This window comes from Peromyscus californicus, unplaced genomic scaffold, assembly GCF_007827085.1.
Source record: "Peromyscus californicus insignis strain IS unplaced genomic scaffold, ASM782708v3 Scaffold_15__1_contigs__length_86483966, whole genome shotgun sequence".
In the NCBI taxonomy this organism is placed as follows: domain Eukaryota; kingdom Metazoa; phylum Chordata; class Mammalia; order Rodentia; family Cricetidae; genus Peromyscus; species Peromyscus californicus.
This window is the reverse complement of record NW_026294447.1, coordinates 84,391,082-84,411,898: the sequence shown is the minus strand read 5'-3', so window position 1 is coordinate 84,411,898 and position 20,817 is coordinate 84,391,082. Positions and strand designations below refer to the sequence as shown.

Sequence of the window (20,817 nt, the reverse complement as noted above, 5' to 3'; positions counted from 1 at the left end):
TTTGGGTTTGGATTTGCATTTCTTCCGATTTGAGGAATCTTCTGTTATAGTTTCACCGACTGGATTCTCTGGTGTTTAATCTTGGCTCCTTCTGTCCTCTGAATTTGTAGGTTTGGTCTCTTGCCCTGTTCCCAGAGTCCTTAAATTCAATAGTCCTGCTGCGTTTCCCTTGTTGCTATTTGAACATGATAATTCCTTGACCTCCATCCTGATAGCGTTCCTGTACCTGGTGCAGTCTAGCAGTAAGGCTTTCTACCATGGTTTTATTAGATTCATTGGGTTGGTTTGGTTGGTTTCCAGAAGATTTTATTTATATGAATGTTCTGTCTGCATGTGCACCTGAATGCCTGTAGAGGGCATCAGATCCTATTATAGGTAGTTGCTAGCCACCAACCATGTGGTTGCTGGGACTTGAACTTAGTATTCTGGAAGAGCAGCAAGTGTTCTTAACCGCTGGGTGAAGGGGTGGTGGTGGTCAGTGTTCATTTTTAACATTTCTGAGTTTTTGTGTTTGGTTGGTTTTTCTTTTTTTTATCTCAGTTTCCTTGCTGAAGTTTTATATTGCTAATTTCCTCATCTGATTTGCTGACCTTTTGCTCCGTGTTGCTGACTTTCCTTTCTAGGTGTTGGGTTGATTTGTCTGCTCATTTGTATCCTCTGTCTGAATACCATAGATTTACCACAAGTGGAAAATTCCACATATGGCCTCGTGGAATTTTTGACTTTCAGTAAGATTTCATAATTGTCTTCATATGGATTCTACTAATTTTGTTCATATTTTATAGTTTTGATCATGATAGTAAAAAAGTTTTTCCATTCTTTGTTCTTATTGCTATAATGAAGAGAAAAGCTAATAGTTTTGAATGTTTATGTAGTGTCCAGTCATGGCACCAAAGATTCTTATTAATTCTCAGTTATTTTAGTCTATTTATTTCTATTAGACTGGAATCTTTGGTGTTTACCATATCATCAGCAAAAAATGTTTTTAATATTTTTCTTTCAACATTAAATATGCTTATTCTCAGTTTATTTGACAGACAGTCGTAGAAAAAGGTTGCCAACTGACATAGGACCAGAAACAGGAATGCCGCTCTTTAAAGAGCAGATACACCACCAGAAACTTTAGTTGCTCTGCATTTTGTCCATTGCTTTGCATTTTGTCCATTGCTCTGCATTTTGTCCATTGCTCTGCATTTTGTCCATTGCTCTGCATTTTGTCCATTGCTCTGCATTTTGTCCATTGCTCTGCATTTTGTCCATTGCTCTGCATTTTGTCCATTGCTCTTGCCAGTGTTTTAATGAACTTCTGCTGCACTGGGCAGTTAGCCAGGCAGCCATTTTCCTAATTGCTTCGTACATAGGAACTACTACTGTATAGGGGAAAGTTAAGGCTCAGTGGATATGTTTGCTTTGTGCAGAGCCCATTAAAAACTTGATTTAACATAAAAACTTGAATTAACATAAACTTTCAATCAGAGACTGATTATTTGTTATATCTAGGAAATTGTCAGCTGTTCAATTCCAGTGAAGGTGATTGCTTTTAAAATGAAAAGGTCTATGGTGTCATTAAAATATTCCATTTTAAACAATTTAGTTCATGAATAACTCTTAAAGCCTTTCATGTTGATTAAATGAAATTATGCTATATTTAAAAGATAAGTGTTAATAAGAAAAACAAGATTTTCTTAGAAATATTTGTGGAAGGAGCTGGCTGGCTTAGTGAGTGAAGCTCTTGCCTTGAAAGCGTGAGAGCCTGGTGCCTGAGCCACACAAAATGCCAAGCATGAGGCTGGAAAGATGGCTTAGCATTTAAACCACTTGCTGCTCTTGCAGAAGGCCTGGTTTGGTTCCCAGCATCCACATGGGAGCTCACATGCATCCGCTCCGTAGGATCTGATACTGTCTTCTTGCCTCTGTGGGCAGCTTGCTTCTGATAGGCACATGGAGCACATACATGCATGCAGGCAACTGTGCATACACATAAATTTAAAAATCTTTATTTTGGGGGGTGGTGTGCACTTGTAATTTCAGTGGTGGGGCAACAGAAGGATCCCTTCTGACTTGCTGGCCAGCCAAAGTAGCATAATTCTTGAACTTCAGGCCAAAGAGAATCTTACAGGAGATTGACAGCATTCCCAGGGATGGGGACCTGAAGTGGTCCTCTGGCTTCTGCACAATCAAGCACACATGAGTATGGGCACCCATATGTGCATCCGCCCTGTGTAAGCGTGAACGAGCACACACACACACACACACACACACACACACACACACACGCACGTATTAAAAATATTTGAGGAAGAACATGAAATAGGAAGCCGAGAGTTAGAAGTTGCCAACTTTAGGTCTTTGCTGCTGCTTAGCTTTCAGAGAACTTACTGAACAAGTAATGTATGTGCAGGGATTTGGAGTATAAAGAACAACACAATCACACAGTGATGTCATTTACATAGAGGTTTCTGTTCTTTTACTGGTTTGATTGAAGTGACATTTAGATTAGAAAAAGGGAAGGTGGTCATGTGAAGAAAAATATAAAACAGAGCTGATTGATACCAGCATTTTCTAATCAGGAATTCCCCTTTAGTATTACTGTTTTTCCATTGACATGTATTCATTGTACACAATACTAGGTTTCATAAGGACATTTTTGTTTGTTTGTTAGTTTGGTTGTTTTTTCAAGACAAGGTTTCTTTGTGTAATACATCTGACTGACCTGAAACTCCCTCTGTAGACCAGGCCGGCCTCAAACTCACAGATCTGCCTGCCTCTGCCTCCCAAGAGCTGGGATTACAGGCGTGTGCCACCCCCACCTGGCTTTCATAAGAACATTTTTATAACACTGTAGAATGTACTTTGGCCATGTCCTCTCATACCCCTTGTGGTAGCTTTGTCAGTGTGACACAATCTAGAATTATCGGGGGGGGGGGGGGGGGTGTCTCAGTGAGGGATTATCTAGATTAGCTTGGCCTGGGGTATGGCTTTGGGAGATGATCTGACCACTGGACAGGGCCTCCTGGATTGTGTAAGAATGGAGAAGGCAAGCTGAGCAGCAGCTGCATGCATTAGTTCATCGGTCCTGCTCTGGACTGTATGTGTCATGTGACTAGTGCTTCACGTGCCTGCCACCTTGACCTCCCCATAGGGGCTGGCTGTGACCTGGCACTTGAGCCAAGTCAGCCCTTTCTCCCTCCCCTTTGTCTCCTTCCTCTTCCTCCACCGTCCTGTGCAAGGTTGCATTGCCAATCCAAAGTGTCACACTGAGTCTGACCACTTAGTGAAAGGACAGGCGAGTGGGAATAGTGTGAGTGGTGAGGGAAGGGGTGGACTGCGTGGGTGATGCTGATTGGACCTTGTGTATTTTAAAATGGCGGGAAGGAGTCACACCATACAACAGGGCCAACGTAGGTTTATCATCTAGGGGAAGGGGAGAGAGAAGTGACAGGGAAGTGGGCAGAGACTGGTCCCTGGGGACGAGGAAGAGAAAGAAGAGAGAGACTAGAGGTGTACAAGGCCTGCCTTTTACAAGGAAACGTAGTGAATGCACACAGGAGGGCTCTTAGTGGCTGCAGCTGAGGGATATCCTGTCAGGACCCTAAGGGCAGGCTGGTATAGATGGCTAAATGCTAACAGACCTTACTTGGGATATTCCATTGATTTGTTTGAACATAGCTAAGTTTTGCATTCTCGGTGAGCTTTGGCTTTAATATAAATACAGCTTAATAGCAGGTATGGGGTGAGGCTCACTGCTGTTTCCGAGTAACTGCTCAGGAATGCTGGTAACTGTAGTTTGTTGCTTGTTGTTTTTCAAAGCTAACTGACAGTTTAACTTTCGTTTACATGTTTAATACAGGGAATATTTGTGAAGGTTCATGTGCCAGTCATGGTCCAATGAGTTTAAGGGAATTGGAGTTGCAGCCTTGTTCTGGCCTTGTTCTTCCCACGACACACAAAACAACAAAAGGCAGTGATGCTGAGTTACCAGGAGCAGCTGAAGACTCTTCTCAGGTACCAAAGCAAGAACTTTGTGCTTTACTTAAAATGAGAATCAGAACTCTGTGAGTTCAAGGCCAGCCTGGTCTACATAGCAAGTTCAAGGATAGCCAGAGCTACGTAGGCAGACCCTGGCTCAAAACAAACACAGACTAAGTTCAATCCCTAGAACATTTTTAGTTGAATGGGAATGGCAGAGAGAGACAGGGTCTTGCTGTGTAGCCTTGGCTGGCCTGAAGCTCCCTATGGAGACCAGGCTGGCCAAAAACTCAGAGAAATCCTCCTGCCTCTGCCTGCCAATTGATGGTATTAAAGAATTAAAGATGTGCCTCAACACAGTTAGCATCTTCTAGCACATTCTTAAAGGAGGAAGGAGAGAACCAACTCCACAAGTTGTCCTTTGACCTGCACGTGAACACTGTGGCAGACACAGACCCCATGTGTATAGAATATCATTTATGTCTCTGTGACTGCATAAACCCAGCTCAGTAACTTGTACCTATTAACTATTTGATGTTTATAGCTTTAAAATACATAAAATATGTTCCGTGAAAGCATAACAATGTCATAATTAGTGAAGCCAATGGCCCATGAAACCTTGTATATTAAAAAATTATGATGATTGTTCCTGAAGATCTTAATCTAAATAAATGCTCATGGTAATAAATACAGCTTCGTATTCATGATTAGCAATTCATTCCTCATTGTGAATTAATTTATTCAATCAGTATTCATTGCATGGTATTTTACAACATTGTATGGTATCAAGGAAGAAAATTAAAAATATGTAATAAAGATTGCTTATGGAATACAACATTATGTAGGATTTGTTATTGCTAATCTGTGTTCAAGCAAAGATCAGGAAAAACTAATAAATATGCTAATAGTGTCTATATCAAAGAAAATCTGTTTTTACTAAGAGTCAAGAACTTCCTGCATGTGATAGAGAAAGCACTCTTCATGAAACAAGAGAATTAAAAATTAGTTTACCAAACATAGGGACTTCTCTTTCCTCCAAAATAAGAGCCTCTACTCCTCCAAACACAATATTAAGAGAACAAAAAGATAGTAGAGTGGAAAGAAAGACAAATCCAGAGCATAGAAATGAACCAGAGAATTAAATAGTAAATAGCTGAATTGAAAATGAACAAAAGATTTGGACATATACTTCATCTAAAAAAGATATTTGAACAGTAAATTAGCATGGCATTAAACATTAGGAAATGCAGATTAAAACACAAGCTACCTCTGTGTGTTCATTAGAAAACGAAAGTCCCAGAGGCGGTCTGCATTTGTTGAAGGATGTGGAGCAGCCAAGCTCCAGTCCATTGCTGGCTGGGACGTGCACGTGACCTGTACATTTTACTTCCCAAGAGGATAGAGAACAGAGGAGTGTCTATGGGAATTTTGTATTTGTAGGAGCCTCAAATTGGAAACAACACAATGTTCATCAAATGATGACTGGCCAAAGTGTATTAGGTTCTGTACTCTAGAGTACCACTACTCCCATGCACTATGAGTGTAGGAACTCTGAAGAAGTACAATAATTGGCTTTTTTTCCCCAAAATTATGTTTTGTAAAAGCTAGACCTTCTCCCCACAAAAATATATCCTCAGTGATTCTATTTAATAAAATTCTAGCCAAATACAGGGACGAACACTTGTAATCCTAACACTTAGGAGGCTGAGTCAGAGGGTCACAGGTTTGAGGCCTGTGTGGTCCACACATTGAGACCATGCCTCGAAAAGAACAGGGCAGTAAAAAAAAAAGAAGGAAAGACAGAAATGCAGTCTAATCTGTAACAGAAAACAGTTCAGGTGTGGGCTTTGAGTAGAGGTAGAGGATGGGACGGACACCTCTGTTGAACTCACTGCGTTGGCCACTCGGGAACCACACGTGTCGTGAGCCCCAGCATCTGCCTTCTGAGGGGTGATGCTTCCAGGAGGTGTGGACTTCTTCACACACTCCCTGTGCGTTAGTCAGATGACAAACCAAATTATTACATGTTTATATAATCAATTTAACTCAACACAGTTTTAATGTAAAAATAATATTATAGCTTCATTTATTCTTAAATTCTTTAGTACCAGCAACAGCAAGACGCAGACAATAAACAGGTTGAACAGAAGCCAGTACACAGACAGCTGACCTCTGTAAGAAATAAATCTGACAGTTCACTTTCACGACAGAGAGGTAAGCTGTTTTTGTAACAAATAGTGATGTCTTATTTAGCTAATCATATTTATTAAATATTTGATTATATTTATCAGAGCAAACTTGATGTTCTGATAATGAATATATAAATATATAATGAACATATTTTTATATGACTCTCACCCTTGTCTCTAGGAGTTATGTTACTTGTTCCTCTCGTTTAGTGTATTTAGATGGAGAACCTTATACTTGACAATAAGATTGGTAGCTCTTTTGTTTAACTAGTAAACTCTATTTCTAACTGGGTTTTAAAGCTCTTAGGCACTGTCCTTCCCTCTAAGGTCACTGCCATTAATATGCTGCGTTAAGGCCAGTTAGTGTTACACTGTGACGTGGACCACACTGGAGCTTACAAACGAATGGTGGTCCCATCGCATGCTGCTCTGTGAAGTGTCCTGTGCTCTTGTCGGCGTGAAGGCATTTTGTGTTTTCTTTCTATTTCTGCAAGGCTGCTGGCCTCCTGTTTCATGTACCTGCCTGCTTGTTAGTTGTTCACATTTTGAGGAACCTAGGTCTGAAGGGCAGGTCATTCTGCACCTAAATGAGATGTCACTAAGATTACACTGCAGGAAGTTGGACCCTCACACTCCATCTCCCTTCCGTCCTTCTGTCGCTCCAGCCTTTCAGGGCTCTACCCCAATCATGTTCTTAAATTTGTTTTGTTAAATCAGCGTACAAAGCAATAGATTTCATTATGGCATTTTCACGCACTGTTTAGTTTGTTAGCTTGACCTTTGAACCCCCTTCCCACTCCCCTTTCCTGCATGTGCGCATTCTTGTTGCTCTCCTGTCTCCTTCCAATGACTCCTTATATGCTTTCATGGCCAATGCCTTCTGTCACCTTCTTTGTTTCCAGTTTTCTACCCCCTCTCCTGTGAGACTTAGTGTTCAACATCCTTAGCCATCAAGACAGTGCCAATTAAAACTACTTCTTTGGTTGTTTTGTTTTGTTTTTTTGAGACAGGGTTTCTCTGTGTAGTTTTGGTGCCTGTCCTGGATCTTGCTCTGTAGACCAAGCTGGCCTCAAACTCACAGAGATCCTCCTGCCTCTGCCTCCCGAGTGCTGGGATTAAAGGCATGCGCCACCACCGCCCAGCCCAGAGGAGAGATTAAGGCAGACATTCTGACTTTCAATTTCTGGCTTTCCATACAAGTGCACACCAGCACACTCATTCCCCATCCCACACAACACTAAAAAGGAAACCGAAATCATGACATTTGCAGGAAAGTGGACAGAACTGGAACTTATTAAGTGAAGTAACCCAGACTCTGCTCCATCGTTTCTCCCATATGCAGGTCCTAGATTATGATTTTTATGTATGTACATGTCTCAGTTACTGTTGTGTTGCTGTAAAGACACCGTGACAAAGGCAGCTTAGAGTAGGAAGCCTTTAACTGGGGCTGGCTTACAGTTCAGAGAGTTGGTCCTTTATCATCATGGTGAGGAGCAGGGCAGCAGACAGGCAGGCATGGTGCTGGGGAGGGACTGAGAGTTCCTGATCCACAGGCACAGAGGAAGACACTGGGTTTGGCAGGGACTTTTGAAACGTCAAAGCCCACCCTAGTGACACACCTCCTTTAACAAGGCCACACCTCCTCCAGTAATGCTGCACCTCCTAATCCTTTTCAAATAGTTCCATTAATGGGGTTCAAACATTTAAACATGTGAGCCTATGGGGGCCATTCTCATTCAAACCACCACAATATGTATATATATTTATGTCTTGACTTTTTTTTTTTTAATGTTTTAAATGTTTTACCTACACATAAGTCTGTGCATCATGTTTGTGCCTCGTGGCCCCCTGTTCCAGAAGAGGGTGTCGAGGTGTTAATCCCCTGGAACTGGAGTCATGAGTCATTGTGAGTTGCACTATTAGTGCTGGGAATCAAACCCGGGGCCGCTGGAAGAACAGCAGGTCTCTTAACCGCTGAGCCATCTCTAATCCCATCGAATATTTTTTTAATGTAACACATTAGTGTTAAATTGTATTTTAGAATCTAATGAAAAGTGGCCTATTTTGGAAGATCATAAATTCAAAGCCATCCTGGGTTACATGAAGAATTTTAGGTTAGTCTAAGTCATATAGCAAGACCCTGTCTCAAAACACAACAACAAAAATGTTGCCTATAAAACTCTTCTAATGATGGTTTTAAAGTTAAATTAGTCATGGCAATATATAGATATGAGCAAATAAACATTCCTAAGATAGACTTGCTCAAAGTGCTATTGAGTATTATAATCATTCATGGTTGATATAATTTAGTAAGTTTGGGGTTTTTTAATGTCTTAAGATTAAAAATGATTTTTATTTTCTTGATGAATTCTGTCTATAGCAAACAATCATTCTGTCTGGGAATAGGGAAATGTCTGTGCTATTCTAGTTAATGTGACATTGTTTTCAGCTACAATACATGTGTGTGACTAGGAGATAGCTGTAGTTATATTTGTGTTGACTTGTAGCTCTGCTGTTCAGTAATAGCTAGTTGACATTTGATAAGTCAGTAAATTTCATTATGAAAAATAAGAGAAACCAAGATATTTGCTAACAGGAAACTTTTATTTTGTTTTGAGATAGGGTCTCACTTTATATCCCTGGATGGCCTGAGGTCTCTGTGTAGACCAGGCTGGCCTTGAACTAGTAGAAATGCACCTGCACCCACCTTCTGAGTGCTGGGATTAAAGGAGTCTGCCACCGTGCCCAGGCCAGGAGGAAGTTTTACTTAGAAGTTATTGAAGGTTAGCTTAGTGTTTTTGCATCTAATTTTACATCTGTGTAAAATTAGGTGCACACCTTTAATCCCAGTATTTGGGAGGTAGAGACAGGTAGATCTCTGTGAGTTTGATCTACATAGTGAGTTCCAGGACTTTCGGGGCTACATAGTAGGACCCTGTCTTGAAAAAAACCAAAAAGAAAAAAAAAGAAGAAGAAAAGCTTAGGTGAATAGGCCTATTTGAGCTTTGACTAAAACAAATACAAAACCAGTGATCTATAAATAAACCATTTACATAGATAGAAAGTGTCACTCCACAATTGATATCTAGCTCTGTACAGAGAATTCTTGAATGAACGTTGTTGCCTTGGCACATAGTCAGAACCTTTTCCCATAAAATGTGTGCACTTGGTTTATTTTTCCCTTCTTTGAAATTCTGAAACATTTCCAAACATTTCAGAGAATAGGAGAAGCAGGGTGCCAAAATAATCCCTGGGGCCCTGATGACCTTGTGACCTTGAAGGAATTCAGTCCTATCTCTTGTGCACAGAAGTCTTGAAGACAGGGAATTTGCCCCATCACAAGGGAATCAAAACCACATCTTTTCTGACAGTAAATGGTTCTAAGAGTACTCGAATCCTAATTATGGCTCTTTTACGGTGGAGTTACCATGTATTTTACTTTGAAATGCATAGTAACTTAGTGTGTGTATATAAAGAAGTCAAGCAGACTACTGGAAATAACATCTCCTTCAATGAGCTGTCTCCCACTGAAACCTGGTGCAAGTCGTGGTGGGACATAGGCTCTTGCCCTGCATGGCTGAAGGATTAGCAAGATCTTGTTTTATTTGCAGATCTTAACATAAAATAAATTCATTATTTTGACAAGTGATATCTTTGGAGTATAATAAGAATAAGATCCTTCAAGCCAGATGTGGTGGCAAATGCCTACAGTCCTAGCATTTAGTAGACTGAGGCAAGAGGTTAATTTGGGCTAGTCTCAAAAACACAGGAATAAGCAAACCAATAATTACGATAAAATTCTTTCACTTGCTGCTGAATTTATTGGGTATGTTCTTTGACCCCGGGGTTGAAGCTACCCCTCCTGAATCAGTGTACTAGTCATGTGTTCAGCACTTTTTCATGAAAGCAGCTTCTTCAAAAAGTCTGTTTTTGTTTCTGTTTTTTTCCACTTTTGCTCTATCTTAGTCAGTGTTCTACTGTCGTGAAGGGACACCATGACCAAGGTTACTCTTATAAAAGAAAGCATTTAGCCAGGCAGTGGTGGCGGACGCCTTTAATCCCAGCACTCAGGAGGCAGAGGCAGAGGCAGATGGATCTCTTGAGTTTGAGGCCAGCCTGGTCTACAGAGTGAATTCTAGGACAGCCAGGGCTACACATAGAGAAGCACTGTCTCAAAGAGAGACAAGGAGGGAGGGAGGGAAGAAGAGAGGAGAGAGAGAGGGGGGAAAGAGAAGAAAACTTTTAATTGGGAGCTTGTTCATAGGTTCAGTTCAGAGGGTTAGTCCATTATTGTTATGGCAGAGCATGGAGGCATGAAGGCATGGTGCTGGAGAAGTAGCAGAGAGCTACATCCTGATCCATAGGCAGCAGGCAAAGAGAGACCCTGGGCCAGGTGTGGATTTAGGAAACTTTCAAGCCCACCACCAGTGACACACCTCCTCTAACAAGGCCACACCTTCTAATTCTTCTCAAATAGTGCCGCTCCCTGGTGACTAAGCATTCAAATATATGAGCCTGTAGGAATCACTCTTATTCAAACTACCACACACTCTAAGTTAACTTTGACCTTTTTTTTTTTTTTCCTGTTTAGGTTAACTAATATAAATGAAAAACTAGTTCTAAATCCATTTATTTATGATGAATCAGGGAAAAATTAAGTTGCATAAAGTAATGTGATAAAGTCATCACTTTAAAAATGTTTTCTTTTTTTGGGTTTCTCAGAATATTTTAAGATTCTAGCCGGGCGGTGGTGGCGCACGCCTTTAATCCCAGCACTTGGGAGGCAGAGGCAGGCGGATCTCTGTGAGTTCGAGGCCAGCCTGGTCTACCAAGTGAGTTCCAGGAAAAGGCGTAAAGCTACACAGAGAAACCCTGTCTCGAAAAACCAAAAAAAAAAAAAAAAAAAAAAGATTCTAAGCGAGACGTAAGAAGTAGAAGAGCAAACATACTGTGCTGTAATCAGGGCAGAGATTTAAGCTGTTTGTTTTAGGATTAAATGCTAGGACAGTTTAGGTTGTCAAGTTACGTGAGAATCACAGAATTCTACTGTTTTCTTACTTGTGGATTTTCTGTGTTGCTCAAATATATATATGTAAGCATTCAAAAATACTTTGTCAGGATCCGTTTCCACTTTGTGGCAGCACACTTGGAGAAGCCCGTGCTTTCCCGGCATTGTGCCCAGTTCACTGCCTGGCCACTCACACTGGTTCTATCGCACACTGTGGTTCTAACTCAGAGTGTAGGAGAATTAGCAAACACAAAGTTTCTGTCTATTTAGAAGATGTCTCTGTGTTTTTTATTTAATAAAATTATTAATTTTGCCTTTGTAATTGAAATATAGCTAAAGTACAATCCCTACCAGAATGATCATTATCTTAGTAACTTTAACACCATAGCTGAGCTTTTTTAAGTAGACTTTTCTGGTTTTAAGGGTGCCCTCTTCAAACAACATGTGTGGGAAGTATAGCTCAGTGTTAGGCTGTCAGCCTGGTGCCCAGGCCCTGGATTACATTCCCAGTACCAGAAGCAAAGTACAGGACAGAGATGTAGGTCTCAGAGAGGGAGATGATGGGGTACAGACTAAGAGCACCAGAAATGCATATATTCAAACTGGTAACAAGCGCTGTCTGAGTATATGTATCTTCTACAAATCTATACTTTCCTAATCTAAAGTCCCAAAGTCCATATTCCTCCAAACAAAAGCATGGTCAAGCCTGTCACAGCAACACCCCCCTCCTAGTACAACTTCTGCCATTGTCACTGTTCTGTTGCTGTGAAGAGACCCCATGACCATGACAACTCTTATAAAGGAAAGCATTTAACTGGGGCTTGTTTACAGGTTGAGAGGTTTAGTCCATGGTCATCATGGCAGGAATCATGGTGGCATGCAGACAGACATGAGACTGGAGAAGTAGCTGAGAGTTTACATCTGGATCGGCAGGCAGCAGGAAGAGAGTGCCACACACTGGGCCTGGCTTAAGCGTTTGAAATCTCAAAAGCCCACCCCGGTGACATACTTCCTCCAACAAGGCCACACTTACCCTAACAAGAACACACCTTCTAATAGTGTCACTCCCTCATGACTAAGCATTCAAATCTCTGAGCTTATTCAAACCACCACATCGTCTATGTGTTTCACTTTATGTGAGGGTGTCTGCATACAAGCCGGAGTGTAATCCTCATGAGGAAAGACACTTCTCTGGATCATTAATGGGTTTTAAAACAGATGATTATTTTAACTTCCGTTTCTGTATGAAAATGTATGCTTTGATTTAAAAGAGGGGGAAATACAGATTATTTTGGGGGGAGAATGCACAGCTAAGACAGTGGGTTTTTTTGTTTGTTTTGTTGTTGTTTTGTTTTTTTGTTTGTTTTTTGAGACAGGGTTTCTCTGTGTAGTTTTGGTGCCTGTCCTGGAACTCACTCTGTAGCCCAGGCTGGCCTCGAACTCACAGAGATCTGCCTGTCTCTGCCTCCTGAGTGCTGGGATTAAAGGCGTGCACCACCACCGCCTGGCAAGACAGTTCTTTAAGAATGAACTAAACAGAGGACCAGAGAGATGGTCCAGCCATCACTAAGCCTGGCCACCTGAGTTCAATCCTCAGGACCTGCATGGTAGAAGGAGAGAACCAACTCCCAAAATTTGTCCTTTGCCCTCAACACGTGTGTATTGTCTGCATGCACACAAGTAAATAAATGTATAATAAAAAAGATTTAGGGAGGGGATGGAGAACATGTATATTATCTAGGAGAGAAGTTCATAATTATGTCCTTAAAAATGGACAGGCTGCATAAAGGATTACATTATAGTATAAATAAGCCATGCAGGTGGACAGAGGACAGTTTTCAGGAATCAGTTTTCTCTTTCTCCCATGTGGTCTCGAATTAGAGTCAGGTCGTCAGGCTTGGAAACAAGACCCTTTACCTGTTGAGCCATCTTGCAAGCCCTTCAAAATCACTGAAGTAATATGTGTAGATTGACAGCATCTTCCTGGTTCTTTATTAATGAAGCAGACAGTCCTGGGAGTGGGAAAGCCATCTCCAGGGCATCTGAACCAAGGATCCGCATTGTCACTATTGGGAGCATCTGCTCTTCTAGTATGCATGGCTCTCCTATACAGCACAGCCGTACTCCAACAGAAATTAACTACAGCTACAAGTTAATGTGTTACCAATGCTTCTCTTTATTTTCCTGGTTTTTTGAGACAGGGTTTCTCTGTGTAACAGCTCTGGCTGTTCTGGGACTTGCTTTTTAGACCAGGCTGGCATTGAACTCACAGAGATCTGCCTGCCTCTGCCTCCTGAGTGCTGGGATCAAAGGTGTGCGCCACCATGCCCGGCTACCAGTGCTTTTCTAAACAGCATAATTATTAAATGCTTTAGTAACTTAAGTTACTAAATAAATAAAATATAAAAAAAATATAAATAAAATATAATTAAACAAAGCATTTCAGCCAGGATAGCAGTCAAGTTTTGTCCTAGTCCATGTCTACCTGTTTCCATACTGGAGACCAAGAGGATTGTTGATTTCAGTTCAGCATCAGAACAAAGAAGCGAAGGACATGTACTGTGTTTGCAAAGCTAGGCACTCCTGTGTTGCTCTTTGGTGTCTGAAGACAGTACTTCTAAACTTGAACAGATCGGAACTTTTCTCGTTATTGGAAACACAGAGTCCAGACTTCACCTTGACACTACCTCCGGTGGAGTCCAGGGGTGTGAAAGTTTAGCTGGTGCTCACAGGTCTGACTCGGGAGCAGACTTTGGAGCAGCACTGCCGAGGGACTCCTTGGTTTCGGGGACTTCTGTGCTGCCGTAGACACAGAGGCAGTACAGTCTAGAGCATGCAGGCTGGAGTCAGGCTGCCTAGGTTCAAACCATAGCTCAGCTGGTGAGTTTGTACACGATGCTTAACCTCTCTGTGCTTTTCTGACCTGTAGTATCATACATGCTTCATTAGGTTGATACAGTAATTAAAGAAAAAATGCCCTTATTATAAGACGGCATATTAGGAGCTCTGGAAGTAGTAGCTGTAATTAGCATGGCTACGTGGAGGAAAGGGCTCCCTTTTACAGTACTTCCCCACTTACAGTAGAGGCAACTGCTCCTTTCACAGGTAGGAACTGAACCTGAGCTGGTCTTGAGCTTTAATGACATTGTTGTGACAGTGCCTAGCAGGATGTGTGTCTGTGGGACTCAGGCAGACACAGTGACTTTGCACGGCACATTTGTTGTGATTAGGGTCATGTAGACGTGCTATGTGTATATACTGGGTTCATCAGCACAGTCCCCTTTGACTGGTACACTGTATAGTGAAATCTAACAAAGTTTATTAGCAAGGGGAGGGGGCCTTTCATGCTATAATTGTATCTGTTGGCATGTAGTGTTTTTAGTAAACTGTATTCTGTCAGCACTTCTCGTGTGTGTGTGTGTGTGTGTGTGTGTGTGTGTGTGTGTGTGTGTGTATGTGTGTGTGTGTGTTTTACACATTTGAGTGCATGTGGTAGGTGTCCGTGTGGAAACTAGGAAGTGACCTCAGATGTCCTTAGTTCAGCTAGGCTAGCTGGACAGAGAGCTCTCAGGATCTGCCGTCTCCACCCCCATCTCTGGTGTCACTGCCACATCCAGCTTTTATGTAGGTGCTGGGGACGCAGCTTGTGCAGCGAGTGCTGGGCCGTCTCTCTAGTCCCAACTCTCACATTTTTACATCCAAAAGAGAAGGTGATCGTTTGAGGCTCAGCAAGCATGTATAGATCATGACACTCTGGTTCAGACCAAATGTGAATAGATATGAAAGAATTGAAAAACTACTGCATTTCTCAGAAAAACTACCTCAAAATTCTAATGACAAAAGGCAACACAGGAAATGTCTTTAAGAATAATAAGAAAATAAGTACTTTCTTAAAAGATGCTGGTGTGGAACCATAATTACTCTTCCATTACTTTAAGCTGGAGTTCTGTTTGCTCTGTAAAACATGTAATAGAGCAGTAAAACTACTAATGGCGTGTATATGTACACACATGTGATATGTGGGGTCACGCTAGCAGAAGGATGGAAGGTCACCACCCAAAGTGACCTTAAAATCCGATGGTGAGCTAGACTCGACATGGGGACATGGGCACTTCTCCCTGTTTCTGTAATTGTAGTAATACTTTATTATCTGTGAATCAGGAAAGTATTTAGGTAGCAATATCGTTCTTTTGGGAGCCTTCATGCCAATCAAAACTTAGGCCTATGCTGGGGACTTTCTAATTACTGTGTCGGTGTGATAAGTCATCTAACTGTGGCCCTCTCCTGAAATTGTTTAGTGTATACTCACAGCACGTTAAAGGAAGCAGCACGAAATTAGTTTCTATGTCTCCATTACTTCTATGGTGTCACAAAATATGTATATTCTGCAAGTGAAATATTTATTGTTGGCCAAAAAAAAAAGTCAGCACCACACCAAACTGCAATTAATGAAGTAGGAATTTAGAAATCAAAACTTTGTTTAGTGTGAGGAAAAACAGTTCTTTCAACTATATCCACATGGTTTCTTGTTTGTATCAACTGCGGGTAACTGTTACTGTCTTCTGTGAATTCTCTGGGGCAGGGGCCTGACTTTGTTGAATGAGCCAATTGTTTGCTCTTGTGTTGCCCATCTCGTGAGTTCCCATCTGGTTTGTGTCAGACTGTTTTCACAGCCAACTGCTGCCTTCCCTGTATCCTGACACTCTGGGGCTGTGTGCAGCAGGGCCTCACAGCTTGGAGCTGTTATCAGAGTAATGGTGACCAGGACCTGGACAGGTCTTGTTCCCCCTGGTGTCTATGCAGTGAGCAGAAACCCAGCCTCCTTCCCCGTGCCTGAAACTTACCACAATGGCACATCTTTCAAGCTCCTGCTTTAGGACATGGCATGTTGTTTCTTATTTTCTAGCGGCTTCCTGTGTGTGGAAGCTCATTTTCCATTCCTTGACTCTTCTAAGGTTACCAGGTCCAGCCCAGGGGAGGGGAACTGGTCACAGTGTCAGATTTCATTTTTGTTCTAAAATTTAGTTAGAAATGGTTAGTGCGGCAGAAACCACCATTAACACAACAAACACAGACGATGCCTTGGATCTTTAGTGATAATCGCAAGCCATGATTTGCGAGAAATGTTCATATTTAGGAAGGGTTCCATCTCAGAAAGTAGATTTTCTGTCTATAGATTATATAAGCTTTCAGCTCCAACTCACTTTGCAAAGGTTAGTCATTTTGCCTTCAGCCTCTGCAGTTGCCAAATGTCACTTGTAAGAATATTGCAAGAGAGACTTTTTCCAGCACGCTGTGACCTGGTACAATATTGTCAAATGAAATCACAGGAGTTAGTGTGGAGTACCAGTTAGAGTTCTGTGCAAATGGAGTTACCGTACCATTCCCCATGGGACTGTTCTGCAGAAAACGTAAAGAGCATGTGTATAGAATGTACTAAGATTTCAGAAATATTTTCAAGATTAGTTAAAATTAAATTAGTTTGCTTTTATTTCCTTTTTTGTCTTTTTCACTTATAGTTTGTTTTTAATTAAATCAAGTAGCTAATTATCAAAGTTTCATGGATAGTAAGCTGTGAGACTCAATATAGCAAAAGCAAGAACTCACCTTTGCTTCGGAAGAGGTTTGTGCATTGTATGTCAGAGTGGAGGGAGCTCTTGTGCTTGTTGGTGTTTGTAAACAGACTTTCTCTGGGAGCACTGGCTATCCCGAACTCACTCTGCAGACCAGACTGGCCTGAACTCAGAGATCCACCTTCGTCTGCCTCCTGAGTGCTGGAATTAAAAGCGTGTGCCACCACTGCCCAGCAGGAGCTGTTTGTATTCAGTTTAGCAGTAACAGTGTTATGTCATCATTAAGAAACAGTTAAAAACTCAGTTACACTTCCTCTTAATTGCTGAAACTAACCTAATAGTTTTTCCTAATCTTAATTTTTTTAATGTATGAATAACACATATATGCACAGAGAAAAGTACACATAGCATGTGAACATACTACTGTTTCGAGAATCCACCCAAGCAGACCACACTTGCACAGCCAGTGTCCAGCTGGAGAGATCCACCTGTGGCCCCCAGGGCCCTTAGTTCCCTCTCCATCATGTCCTCCACCCACAAGGGTGCAACCACTGTTCTGACTTCTTGTAACGTTTTGATTTTATACTTTATGTAAATGAAATCATACAGTGTACATGGCTTCTTTCACAGGCAAATCTGTTATAAACTTCTAAAGATCCATCCTCTTCTTTTTAAACCATTATGGCATGCTTTTATAAAGAGTTGTCTGGGAGGAATTTGTTTTAGTAGCTGTCTCACAGGCTCTTGAACCAACAGGAAGTACACTGTAGATAAAGCTGTCTACTAAAACATGGTCTCTCAGTTCTCAACCAGATTTTAGCGATGGAATGTCCCTCCAGACATTCTTGCCCCCGAAAGGCATGCAGACCATGTCATAACAATACAGAGTAATGCATTCACATACTCAACTGCTTTTTAATGACTTTTAATAATTAAATGTACATTATTAAAGTAAATCATGGTCTGTGTTCAGTATAGATGGTAAGTTGTCAATTTCCTGAATTAACCAGCAACTTCTTGGCAGTTGGAAGAAGCTTTTGTGCTACCAGATGCTGTTTCTGAAAGTGCTATTATTTGTGTTGATGTACCTACTTAGACACAGCCAACAAGCAACTTAATTTAAAAGATTGCTTGTTTAAAAACACTAACATCTTTTAATGTATTTTTAAATACCCTAATAATAGTCTTAGGTTTTGTGTGTGTGTGTGTGTGTGTGTGTGTGTGTGTGTGTGTGTGTGTGTGTGTCTGAACTCAAATTTATATTAAAAATGAATCTGTCCTGAGTGTTTCTAATTTTGTCTTCTTATTTGTTTTAAATTCTGGACATTCATTTCCAAAGCCATGTTTGGATTTATGAATGAAAACATTTGTTTTAAGAGGGATCATCCATATATCCCTGTTATATAGTTAAGAGCCCTGTAGCTTGTTTTGTTTAGTAATATATTGTATGGTAAATGCTTTGTTTTAGATTTTTAAAAAGAAATTTATGTGTGGTGGTTTTGTCTGCATGTCGGTGTATGCACCCTGTGCCTGCTGGGTGCCCAGAAGACATTAGGTCCCCTGGAATTGGAGTTGTGGACAGTTGTAAACCACCTTGTGGGTGCTGGGAATCAAACCTGGCTTCTCTACAAGAGCAACAAGTGCTTTTAACCACTGAGCCACCTCTCCAGCTCCTAGATATTTTTATTTTAAAGAGAGAGAGAGAGAGAGAGAGAGAGAGAGAGAGAGTGTGTGTGTGTGTGTGTGTGTGTGTGTGTGTGTGTGTGTGTTTTGGTTGGGGCGGTGAGTCATGTGATACTGGGAATGTGTGGTAGGCAAGCCCTATACTAATGAATCCTACCTTACCTTACTTTTAATTAATATTGCAAGGCTATAAGACTGAATGATTATTTAAAACAAAAGACTAACATACTGAAATAAGATGTGTTTTATTTTAGACAAAAAAGGGGAAATGTGATGATATTTTTGTGATCTAACAAAAAAAGCTTGCCTGAAGATCAGAGTGTGGAGCTTAGCCACTAGTTAGCAGTGAGGTCAGGCAGTGAGTGGCACACCCCTTTAATCCCAGCACTGGGGAGGCAGAGGCAGCCGAATCTCTGTGAGTTCAAGATTACCCTGAACTACATGAGATTAATCCAGTCTGAAAGAAAAACAGAGCTAGGCGGAGATGGCTCACACCTTTAATCCCAGTACTTGGGAGTCACACACCTTTAATCCCAGCACTAGGAAGGTTGAGACAGGAAGTGATATGGTTGAGTGGAGAAAGGACTATAAGGCAGGAGGAGAAAGGAGCTCTGGCTTTCAAGCTGAGGATTTGGTGGAGGTAAGACCTAGTGGCTGGCTGCTCTGCTTCTCTGATCTTTCAGCTTTTGCCCAGGTATCTGGCTCTGGGTTTTTATTAAGACCGATTAGGATTCGTGCTACATATGTGTATACATATATACACATACTTACATACATATATATGTATAATAGTTTAAACCAGTGGTTCTCAACTTTCCTACTGCTGGGACTGTTTAATACAGTTCCTCATGTTGTGGAGACCCCCAACCATAAAATTATTTTTGTTGATATTTCATAACTGTAATTTTACTACTACTATGAATCATAACATAAGTATCTGTGTTTTCACAGGGGTCTTAGGCAACCCCTGTGAAAGAGTGAGTCTAGCCCCCAAAGGGTCATGACCCACAGGTTTGAGAACCACTGGTTTAACTGCCTGTTCCCAGTCAGAATGTGTGGCCTGGAATAAGGAAACATGTAGTGTTTATAATCATCTTTGTAATTTCTTTTTTAAAACCAGTTTCTCACTATACAGTCTTTGAATGTTGCTATGGGTGTGAGCCATCAAGGCTGGCCTAATTCTTACAGTGATGCTCACTTACATCTTACTTCTTATAAAGTCTGCCTGAAATTCTTGTCCAATGAAAGCTTGAGGGCCAGGAAGATAGCTCAGTGACTGGAGCTACTCACCACTGGTGACCTGAGTTCGATCCCTGGGACCTGTGTGGAGGAAGGAGAGAAGTGGCTACCAAGAGTTGTCCTTTGACCTCCATACATGTGCCTCCCAACACCAAAAAATAAAGACATGTCTGAATTTTAAAAGAAGCTCGAGAGACAGTTTTTTGAATCATAGAGAAAATGGTAAAAGAAATACTGATTGTACTAATTGTAATAACACTGATTATGACACGTTTCTTTCATTACTGCTCAGCTCCAAGGGTTTGTTTGAAACAATAGTTGTTGGTTGTTGATTGGCTGTATTTTGGAGTGCAGGTTAACACCATGCCATCAGTGTGGTCCAGTTCTTCGTGTTCTCAGCATTTTGTTGGCCTGAGAACTGTAGGTTCTTAACTAAAATGTGTGGGACCAGAAGTGGTCTGGATAGAATGTTAAAATTTCAGAATAATTGTGTATATATAATGCTATCTAGGGATGGTACTCATTTCATTAAACATGAAATTTACTTATGTTTCACATGTCCCTTACCTTAGAGGTTGGAGATGATTTTATACAATATTTTTAGTGCACATATATTATGGTTATGGTCATGACATGAGGTCAGCTGTGGAATTTTCCACATGTGGGTTGGCTCTCATATTTTGCTGATTTTTGGAGCATTTTGAATTTCAGAGTTTTAGATTAGAAAACTTGAGCCTGTGTATGAGCTACAAATTGTTTCCTGTTTCTCTGCTTTTCTTCCTTCTCTGACGTGAAAAGAGATGCCGTGTATTTCAAATAACTGCTCTTCCCTTGCCTCAGTGCTCTGCTGCCTTTTGCTGCCCGGGAACGGATTGTTTGGAGCAGTGTGGCCTAAGCTGGCTAGGGCAAGGGCCAGTTCTAAACTTCTTTTTGTAATGATTTAAGTCCTTAGGTAAGAGAATGTGAACTGTAACCTTCTAAGAAACAGCTCTTGAATTTCCTTCATGTTTTACAAATTGGTTTAATTTGGTGTGGAACTGCAGTTTCATTCTTGGTCCTTTGCTTCCTCCTTTCTCATCTTTTTATAAAGATAAGCATCTGTTAGACAACTTCTCGTCTATGACAGTCATTACCTTCATGTGTTTGACTTCCTTCT

General features: G+C 41.1%; 1 protein-coding gene across 1 annotated transcript in view; it reads left to right on the top strand.

Moving 5' to 3' along the window:
• Kiaa0586 (KIAA0586 ortholog) overlaps positions 1-20,817 on the top strand; it is a 115,108-nt gene that overhangs the window by 86,242 nt on the left and 8,049 nt on the right. The window contains 2 exon segments of the mRNA XM_052739636.1: positions 3,851-4,005; positions 6,075-6,183. Of these exon segments, the coding sequence (XP_052595596.1) occupies positions 3,851-4,005; positions 6,075-6,183 (264 nt within the window).